Here is an 11,366-nt window from a genome sequence, read left to right as displayed (position 1 = left end):
TCAAGATTCCTTTCTTGAATGGTGAGCTTGATAATTAAATTTTCATGACTCAACCTCTTGGATTTGTTGAAAGGGGAAAAAAAGAATATAATATGCAAACTAAACAATATGGATTAAAGCAAGCTTCAAGACAATGGTTATTAAAGTTTGATCAGGTGGTGACTTCACAAGGTTTCATTGAAAACAAGATGGCTGATTGCATTTATCTTAAAATTAAAGGGTTCTTGTCTTATATGTTGATGATATCTTGTTGGCAAGTTCAGATATGCAAATGTTGAAAGAGAAAGAGCATGCTTGGTAAGAACTTTGAAATGAAGGATCTTGGTGAAGCTCATTATGTTTTGGGTATTGAGATTATCAGGGACATAAACAAAAGGCTTCTTGGTTTATCTAAGAAGGGTTACACTGAGAGAGTACTCAATCAGTTCAATATGGAAAACTGCAACAAGGCTGATGTTCCAGTTAACAAAGGTGATAAATTCTCTAGAGATTTATGTCCTAAGAATGAACATGAAACCAAGCTCATGAGGTTAAAACCATATGCTTCATTGGCTGGTAGTCTCATGTATGCCAATATTTGTACTAAACCAGACTTAGCCTTTACTGTTGGACTTTTGGGAAGATTTCAATCAAATCCAGAAGGGTCTCATTTGGTGGATGCAAAGAAAGTATTGAGGTATTTGCAGAGGACTAAAGCCTTCATGTTGGTTTATGGACAAGAAACTACTTTGGAGTTAGTTGGCTTCACCGATTCAAATCTTGCAAGGGATATAGATGAAAGAAAATCGACTGGAAGATATATTTTCAAGTTGAGTGGAGGGGCTGTTTCATGGAAAATTGCTAAACATATCATAATGTCTACTTCAACAATGAAAGCTGAATTTGTGGCATGTTTTGAGGGTATGAAGCAAGCAGTTTGGTTAAGGAACTTGATAACTGATATGAAGCTAGTAGATTCAGTTGAAAAACCAATTAGAATGCTATGTGATAACAATGCTGCTGTGTTTTTCTCAAAGAACAATAAGAGAACTTTAGCCTCAAGGTTAATGGATATGAAATTTCTCAAAGTTAGAGAGATGGTTAAAAAGGAGGAAATTGATATTTAATATTTGTTTACTGGTGAAATGATTGCAGATCCTCTTACCAAGGCCTTGCCAAATAATGTGTTTAAAAGGCATGTTACTAAGATGAGAGTTTTAGAGTCCTTTGATTAGTGGGAGTGAACTATTTGAAAGCCTGAAGATCGTTGCTATTGTTTATTCAGTAATCAACATTGTTGAGCTTGAAGATCTTCAAAACTAGGTAGTTTAGTTGGCTTAGTTATGCCCATCTCGCCGTTTTTTTTGTTTTTTTTTGCTAGTTTATTTGCTTTGGTTTTCAACTAGTGTTCAATTTTTCCAGTTATGTGATTAATTGTTCCAGAAGACAAGTTTATTTAATAATAGTCGAGATTGCTTGAAAATCGTTTTGGATTTTGTTGATGCATTCTTTAAAAGCTATTATTATACTATTAAGTTTGATGGCTGCATTTTGATTATTAGTATTCTGATATGAAGTTGGCTAATATCAGTGGGAGTAATGTTTTGGTATTACTTCGAAGTTAATTCACATAAGTTTAAAGTACAGATCATATATGCTGTGCAAATTAGATTCTTGAATTCCCTATTTTGAAATGTATACTGGTGTGCTTGTGAGCTTGTTGATTTTTAGACTTAGTGATCACTTCTATCAATCTTAAAATACTGGTTTTTCATGTTCATACTTAAGTGGGAGAATGTAAGTTTATGAGTATGAATTACGAAAGGAATCAATTGTTGTGTTTAAGATTGATATGGAAAAGTCTTAGTCAAAAGCTATATCTTATTTGGTTCCCTTGTGGAATAAGTAATGTAAGATTCTGAGTAATCCTTATGGAATTAACACTTGGTATTGGAACTCGTTTAGGATTCATATGATTGTGTATCAATTATGGAGTTTGAATCCTAAATCTATTATGATAGGGAATGGTAAAAGGAGTACTATATAAGGCTTATGTGATTGCTCTTGCGATATACGGTTCATAGTATTCCAGGTCCTATTGTTTGGAAGAACCATTGTGTTTTGCTAAAGAGGAGAAGGCTACAAGCTTGAGAAGTCGCATTGGCTTCTTCATCTGGTTGAAATTCTGCAGGTACGTGCTCGATCTTTTCTCATATTTAAGTTCTTTTCTTGGTTGAGTGAAGTTGTGATTTGATTGGTTGTATCCATGTTCTTTAGATTGATAAGTTGTTCAAAATTATTCTTACATCTGCTACTTATCTTTTCTTTCACTGTTCATTATTGAAGCAATTTTAGACATGGTTGGCTTGCTAGTTTGGTACTTCTCTGCTTTTTTTTTTTTAATTTTTATTCAATAACAATGTTTTGACACACATTTGTGCGCAAGCCTTTTTCTCGTCAGTTACATTATCTTTTGATTTTGCGGGCCTTTTCACCATTTCTATCATATGGAAAGCACACAATAAGCCTTTTTCTCGTCGTTACATAATTGTTCATACTGGAAAGTTTATTAGTTGAGGCTCTCCAAATTTAGATACTTGTATAATTTATTCTATAGGTGTTCGACCTATCCCTCGCAAGGCACCTAATATATGTCATACGCTTGGGTCTCTACCTTGGTTTCCCTTGCATAAACTTAACATTGATGGCTTGTCTAATGGAAATCCTAGTCCTATTGCTTGTGAGGGAATTTTTAGGGATTGGCTGGTTATTTTTTTGGAGGAATTTGTCAAATTATTGATCATTAAAATTCTTTTTATGTGTGGAGTTGTGAGCAATTATTATTGGTGTTGAATTTGCTTATCATCGGATTGGCATATGGTTTGGTTAGGAAGTGATTGGTCTAGTGTTCTTGCTTGTCTCCATTCAAATGATTTTGTTTCTCCTTGGCCTTTTCTTACACAATGATTTACTTATTTGGCTTGTATCCGAGAAATGAATTATGTTTCTCTCACATTTATCGGGAAGGGAATATTGTTGCTAATAGTTTGCTAACAAGGTATTATCTTCCTCAAACTTGGTCTCGGATAACTGCCTTCCGTTGGCAGTTCTTACTTCTTTGCATTTGAATTTCTTTTGCTTGCCGGGTTTTTGTTTTTCAGATTAGTGTGCATCAAAACTTTCAAGTCAGTCCCACTTTTCTAATGATTTCCTTTTTGTTGGTAACATTTTGTTTTTTTGTGTTTTCAAGCTTGTCTTGTAGGTTTATGCATTTTAGACTTTGCTTTAGAGTTGTTAGGTTTTATTTCACCTCTTTTTCCTGTATTTTTACTTTTTCTTTGGAGAGGAGTGTAAGGTTGATGCCCCTTCTTTTCTTATAATTTTCCTTTTATTTTTTCCCTTGCTTTGTTTAATAAGGGTTAAAGTTTTATGTCCCTCATAATTAGGTGTAACTTTTTTTTTATTCAATAAAATTCTTCTTCACCTCGAGGTTTTCTGAAGAAAAAAAAATCATTTGGTGTGAAGAGTAGTGCACGTTGCATTGTTTTTGTGAGTTTGCGCTACGGTCCTTCTAGGCTTTTAGCTACATGCTTGTCTTTACAACCCAAAAGGTTTTATCTGTATACATGGCATGTATGGTAAATCATCCATCACCTTGCTAAAATACTTATTGTCTTTACTAAAAATAAAAATTTAATAAATCTTATCGACTACTAGCTAGAAATATGAAATATGTATAACTAGAGTTTCGAATTTTTTTTTTTCATGAATACAAATTTTTTTTCGGCATCATTGGGAAGCTAAGGTTGTAGCACATGAACTTCCCCGCTATGCTTTCACATCTTCTGAGTTTAGTTCTTGGATTGAGGAGGTGCCTAACTGGCTCTCTAAGTTTATTAATTCTGATTGATTGCTAGTTGATTTCAATGAAGATTACTTTCTTAAAAAAAATATATAAAAAATAAAAAATAAAAAAAAAGATTTTTTTTGCCCTTTTGATACAACGGTCATACTAGGTCACACAATAAACCGACCATAACAAAATATGAAACTCAACAACTATATTATGGAAATTATTAATAACCACACCCACTGCATGTGGTGCTGTAACTGGGTGTGGTTTGCATATATAATTGACTGTGTGCTGTAATCGAAAAACATGAAGCACTGTCAACCTGCTAGCACTATGAGATACAACTGGTGATTTTACTACTCCCTTCTGTTACATGCAAATTTGATTGGTTTTGTTTTTCCTGCGCTTTGAGAGTTTTATTAACGGGGGAAAGATTACAAGAGATTAACACCCTTGAGCTATCTATATCGCAAGAAAAAGCAACTACAAAAACATTGCAAAAAAGGTTCCAAACCTTCTTTATAATCATTTATACACTGAACTACTTTAATATACAATGTCTTCATTGGTGTGTGGGGATAATTTTGATATTTTGTTTTCCATTTATGTGGATTGTTGAACTGCAGCATTATGTACCCAGTGTTTCAATAATTTTGGTTGGACGAAGCTTGATAAGATCTTTTCTCAGCCCTTCTTGTATAATACTATATTGTATTGGTATATTGTTCCGGTGCATGAAAATAAACTAATTGTTGGTCAAAAGAAAAGGATAGCTTGTTGAAAAGGCTCCACTTGAGCCATATGCTCTACAAATTCTGTAAGTTCATCGAACTCAATTTGCAACAAATGCCATATATAAATTATTTTTCTTGTAATTTCTGTATACCAATTGTGAAATCCACTTCAACTTTCTGTTTATTAATTGCTGCAGGTTACTTATTATGTTGTATGTCGATACATTGATTCCATTACATCTGCTGCTGCTGGTTTATTCCAACAACTAGGATGGATTGATGGATGTTCTTTTTACTCACAACGGATGGGTTGTACTATACAAAGGGTTGGCTTCCTCTTTCTGATAGAGATTTGCTTCTGAGTCAATTTGGGTGAATGAATGATGTGCCTTTGGTGTGCCGTAAACATTATTTATGGTGTGTCCTCCCATTTCTTCATTCTCTTATTATATATTTTAAAAAATTTCATTATTCATCATAGCCTTGATCAGAAAGAAGGAAAATAATTCCCTTATTCTAAAGAAGGAAAATAATTCCTTTGTTCTCATAAATCTAATCTATATTGATCATTGTTAGAAAAAATAAAGTCTAGTCGATATATTTTCCAATTTCACGAAGTTCACATAATTTTCACACAAATAGCATAACTCAAGTAAACTAATTCTTTTTAATTTTATTTTCTTACAGCAGGAGTATATCATACTACAAGGTACTTGTTAGATGATGAGGAAGACTCCCCAAACTTGATTCCGGGCTCTCTTTTGATTCTTTGGGTGTTGACTTCATTCTTTTGTGTAAAACCCTAAACCCCAAAGACAAAGACTGACGCAGCACAAAGCGATCAAACCATTATCAACATAATCCTTTGTAGAAAAAAGTCTTGAATTCACTAGAAAATTGAGAGAAATCCAGATCACTTAAATAAAGATTACAAACATTTGGAGCAACTCAAATGACTTTTTTGGTGACAAATCTCAAACGACTTCCAATAATAAAAACAACATTAATCGGACGACAAACAAAGAGTCCGATTTTTATTACAAAACTTTAAGCACTATTTTGAAGGCTGAAATGACCCCAAATGGCCAAAATTCAATGTATATCACAACAAAGTGGTGTGTTGGACTTGTGATGTCGTTCCTTTTTTCGAAAAGGTATCACGCGTCCAAATCGGAGCTCAGATGCCAAATCTACAAATTTTCGCTGCGTTCTTTTGTCTTCCTACGGTCCATTTCCGCTTCGATCCATTTTGCCATTTGTTCTACATCAAAGACTCTCAAATGCGCGCAATCGTCCGCAAACTCTCGGGTACTAGGTAACATATTAGCTACAATATTTCATGTGCATCAACTTTGTATTTGTACATTTTTTACAAACTCACACTCCTAATTATACACATATATAGCAATAGCACTTAACTCTTCAGGGGGTAAGGCATGCATGTATGCACGTGGGCCATAAGAAAGGAAACACACTACTTACAAGTACCCACATCTTATCCTATAGAAGGGAATAAAATCCCCAGGAAGTTCCAGGCATTCACTTTTATGTAAAGGCTAGTACATATATAAGGTTTTTTTAGGAGACCAAAAGAATCAAAATGCAATGGCTTTCCCAAAGTTTTATTCTCTCTCTATCTCTCTTCAAATAAAAGTAACAGCAAAGCGGGCTTTGGAATAAAGAAACAACGAATATATAGACTAAAGAGGCATCAATATTGATGCCTTATAAACACAAATGTCTATTCCAAAACAAAAGCATCCAAGCTTGACTGTCTGGTCTCTCTTTGGCTCATATCTACGTCTACTACTCCGTTAGTACGTAGTTAACAGTAATGCATGTCAACTATTCACATTAATTCGTGATTCTCCAGGATACTGTGCATCTCTCTCTCTCTCTCTCTCTCTCTCTCAGAGTACATAAGATAAGATTCAATCTGATAAGGTCATGTAACTATTGATTAGGTATATTATATAACTAATCAAACAAGACAAACCTAAATGATGTTACACTCAATCTATGTGCCACAAAATGTAGAACCTGATATATCACCCAGATTCATTCGTCATTAGATTTTCAATGATATGTGCGCCCACTGAAAATTTATTGACCTAACTAATTTTTCGTAGTCTAATTCAAGGATTTGACAAAAAAAAAAAAAAAGGAGGAGGTATGGCACGTTTGGTAACAATTTCAATTTTCATATTTTCGAAAACTGAAAACTCAACAAAGTAGCTCTCATTTTAACAAAAATTGAAAACATTTACGAAACTAGTTTTCAAAAAAATTGAACAAAAAAAGGCCCCTAGGGCCTAAGTTTGACAACATTTTTGTGTTTGGTGGCTAATTCACTCTTTGGTAGCTTTGGACAAAGAAAGAATCTGAGAACAGCGTATGTAATTAACTTGGTAGTGATTGCAGCTAACATAGTCGATTGTATTGAACTAACAAACTAATTTACCAAAAACCTAATAAAATGGTTGTAGTAATTAACTTGATATAATGATAGTGATTGGCTGGTATCTGGTATCAATAAGTAGGCATTGGTATATTCCTGATTATTGATATTAATAGATAGAAGTGACATAATAGCAACAAAATAGTGACCAAATATATTGCAATGTATCATGTGTTGTAGATTGTACTTGATAGTAAAAACACTTCTTAATTTTATCATCATCTGGAGCACCTAATTCTAATAAGTTTATAAGAGCATCTCTAGCGGAGAAATGTAAATTTAAGATGTAAAAATTACGTGTACATCTCATTTTGCATCTCTAAGAGATGTGAATGTGGATTCTATAATAAAGAAGATGTTATAACTTATAACTCACAGAGCCTACTTTCTAAAGATGGGCAGATGAATATTATTAATTGGAGAGATTTCCGATCAACAATATATATATATATATATATATATATATATATATATATATATATATAATGTCCGTTTTAAAGGCATCTCTTGTTAGAGATGCTCCACTTTAAAGGCATCCCTTATTAAAGATGCTCTAAAGGCTTAAGCTATTTTAATCCAAGCAAAGCAAGCTTCCATATTTCGTACTTTGCATAATTAAAAAGTTTAGTCACTATATTCATAAGAATCACTTTTACCAATGCATACACATGTCAATTAAGAAATGATTTAGAAGCCACATTTCATCTGCTTTCGAAGGCGTGGTTTCAGGACCCTGCGGAGCTCACAAATCACATGCTCTTGTGCAGTGCATGGATGGTTCTTGATCGTATACTGGTCCATTGGCTGCTGCATTAGTATTTAATTTCTTTTTTTATTTTTTGGTTATTTAATTTCACTTGTAAAACACTAAATTACTAAATTATTTCCCATATGATTATTATTTTTTTGCTGAAGGTTGCAATCTGCCTCTGACCTCATTGACTCTATATATGACTCTTGTCGTCATGTGCATGTGCTCGATTGTTGCATGAGATCGATTAAGATACCCCCTTTTATATGAAATAGGGTAAGCTAGCTAGAGGCTTATGGGAGTGTCTTGCTGTAACTTTGTGAAACTCAACTTTAAAACACTTGCAAGAATAAGAATTGATTCATATAGTAACGATAATCAAAGGCTAAAAGTTAGTCACAATGACGTTGGCAACTCCTAGCTAGCTGTAGCAAATTTGTTATGAGAATTGTCGTATTTGTTGATACAGTAGGAAATCAAAATTTTATCACAACATGAGAGATGTTTCTTTTATTTACTCTTCTTTTCTACTCTCTACACACCAATTCAAGAGAAAATGTTCCTAATTGAAGTTTGCATATTCTAGTCTTCAATTGGCCGTCAAATACAGAAAAAATTGTGAGATTTTATTTGCACAAGTTCTTTTATTGGTTAAAATTTTGAATTATGCAAAACCTTACAGTTATAAAGATTCTTTATCTAGATTTTTATACGTAAGACTTGATCATTGATTCTTTAGATCACTTAGTAGTATCATGGGAGAGTAATTTTCTACCACGTCCTTAACCACAAGTTCTTACTTGAAAACTATTCTTTATGAAAAGATACACGACATGACATGACTGAATTCACAGATGAAGCAAGAAGTTGGGATCCAACAACTGCGCGCTTATGCTTGCTGACACGGTAGGGGAGAGAGAACATAAGGACAGGCAACAGGTAGGTAAGTTAGGCAGTGAGGCTGTTGACCCAGTCGAGTCTTAAAATCAAGAAAATCATTACTAAAAATCACCAAATGAGAGATTTTTAAGCAAATATAAGCCGTACCTCCATAACAAATATCTGAGTGTCTATAAATTGGGTAGAAATTTTGCTTTATCAGAGGAAAATAAGAAGAAGGATTCTCTTATCTTTTTTTTTTTTTTTACTTGAACAGGTACAATTAAATCACGTTAACATTTTATATTGATTTTTTAATAGACATCAAAAGACAAAAAGCAAAATTTGAGAAGGGAAGGGAGAAGGAGAGAAGAACATGAGAGGAGAAATGTTTCATTGTGACTAAAACACGGTTGGTATAAGTGGTGAGAAAATTTTTTTTTTAAGTTATTAAATTTTTGACACACATATCCTACTATTTGTATAATGACATATGATGTATGATCCCGTGTACCGGTCAAATTGAAAAATCTTTCGAGATGAGAGAATCCCACTCCGAAAAATAATCAGATGCCTGGGAAATGGACAGTGAAATTTTTAATGAATTGGGTAATTAACAAAAAAACAAAGATATCGGCGGGCAAGTATTTCAGTTTTGGTTTATTCTAGGTCATTGACAAAAAGAGAACCACCTAATTACATTTTTCCCCGAGATCTAGGATAAGCTGTCCCCAAATTTTAAACAAGGAGATAATTCAAAAGATATGGGGATTTGGAAGTTTCTGTAAATAGCTACCTTTTCACATAAAATTCTACAAATTAGATATTGGTAACCTTAAAATATGATTATCCTTAATTAACTACTTAGCTAGTGAAAAAAGAGGCAGAAAGCTTAGAATATTCATTCATCATGAATTTGTGAGAATTATCAGATGGCTTCCCATGACTAGTAAGTAGATCACGCAATTTGTGTAAAAACAGCGCGCACACACACATGCCACAAAATAATGTGAAAAAAAGGATTTTAAAGCACACCCACTTTAAACTTGCAAATTAAGTACTAATTAAGAATTAACCGCAATCAGGATCTTCAGCTCTCCATCACCATATGATAAGAATTGCACAAATACCCACAACCCCATCATGTACAATTCTCTAACTCCATCCCCACCATTTTCAAAAGACATAAGCTAACCAAGTAACTAATTTAAAGAGAAAAAAAAAAAACCTCAACCATCCCAACTGCTACACTTTCCTCAGTCCAAAGATGTTACATAGAAGAATGAGAAAGGTAAAAAAGCAATTGACACACACTAATCACTTAACAGTATATCACATGCTTCTGGCAAGCCTTTCTTGGAATCTCCTGTAGGACTCCTGCTTCTCCAAAATAAACTTCTCATGGCTTCTAGCAATGAACAAATCAGCTAACTTATCGATCTCATTAGCATCGGTCTGGTCATCGTCCATGGAATTATTATTATTATCATGGACCTTCTTCTCCTCAAGCCATTGGAGGTACCCAGTGAGCTGCGACTCAGGACCATGATTATCCTCACATTGCTGACCATCAGTTGAAATTACTGAATTCCATGTGGAATCATAGTACAAATGTGTTGCTGTTAATCCATCGTAGACATGCGCAGGCACGGGCAACACATGCGTAGAGGAGCACCAGTTGTAGTGCAGTCTAAACGAGCCGAAAAATATCTTCTTGGTCTTGTTCTTGTTCTTGGTTTTTCTTGTAGGGTAGATGAGCTGCATGGGTTGGCTATCTCTGAGAACCTGGATGAGAATTGATAAGGCCTTGGATCTGGCTTTGTTGAGGCACCGAATTACGCGGCACACATGTGAGAAAATGAGGGTGTGGAGTAGGGCTTTGATCTTCATGGTGGAGCTCAAGGTAGAAGCTGGTGGTGGTGGTGGTAAGGTGGAGAAAACTTGAAGAGGGTGGAGGGATTTTAGATTGGAGGAGGGTCCAACTCTAACCATTTTTGTGTGTGCAAAGTGTGTGCCCAAGTGGCTGCGGGGGTAATTGGCTGAAGGGCCCTAACGGAAAGGGATTTATAAAGGATCTTCATTCCATGTTTGCCCCTTGACCTTTTGATTATTTAAAAGATGTGCCATTCAACTTTGTGACCTAGGAGATATGGCCCTTGAACCTTTAAAGATTTGCAATTTTGATAAGACTTCAAATTTGAAAGCTGGCAAAGGTTCCAAACTCGCAAGATCTGCTGATACAAGTCGCGGTTAGATTATTTGAAATGATGGTAGCCTTGGTAATTTGAAGTTAAGTTGGGGGTTACTTGGGAAGAAGATGGGGACAGGTAAAGTTAGGGTGTGGTGACGCCAGGATCCCAAAGAGAGTGTATTTTAAAATGCAGGAGCTCGAGAACGGCAATTGAGGCTCAAGCTTCGCAGAAATTACGAGCTCAAGAAATATTATAATGTACTTGGATGCGAGAATGTGGAAGACTAAGTTCAACATGAGAGACGGATCAAATTATGGAAAAGTTTATAATTAAGAGGTTAGATTACTTTCAATATTGTCAATTGATTTTACGGTGAAATTTCAATTTTCTTCATCATATAGAGCAATATTGTCAATGGTGACATGTACTCCACATTACCCTGTTTATGTTGTCCGCGTGTTATGTTTAAAAATTCGCAACACGTGAGAGGGCATGTGAGAATGTAATAAGGATAAAGTTC

The 11,366-nt window shown here is 34.5% G+C and overlaps 1 protein-coding gene and 1 pseudogene across 1 annotated transcript; one reads left to right on the top strand and one right to left on the bottom strand.

Annotated features, from left to right (window-relative positions):
* Positions 1–311: 311 nt before the first annotated feature.
* On the top strand, positions 312–1,106 carry LOC137712115 (secreted RxLR effector protein 161 pseudogene; annotated as a pseudogene).
* Positions 1,107–9,693: 8,587 nt separating this feature from the next.
* On the bottom strand, positions 9,694–10,711 carry LOC137713886 (uncharacterized). The gene has a single exon (XM_068453238.2). It carries the CDS (start codon positions 10,644–10,646, stop codon positions 9,987–9,989), a length of 660 nt encoding a protein of 219 aa, XP_068309339.1. The 5' UTR covers positions 10,647–10,711; the 3' UTR covers positions 9,694–9,986.
* Between the last annotated feature and the right edge of the window lie 655 nt (positions 10,712–11,366).

Source organism: Pyrus communis, chromosome 14, assembly GCF_041283825.1.
Source record: "Pyrus communis isolate YQ-2024b chromosome 14, ASM4128382v1, whole genome shotgun sequence".
Classification (NCBI taxonomy): Eukaryota; Viridiplantae; Streptophyta; class Magnoliopsida; order Rosales; family Rosaceae; genus Pyrus; species Pyrus communis.
This window is presented reverse-complemented; position numbering and strand designations above follow the sequence as displayed.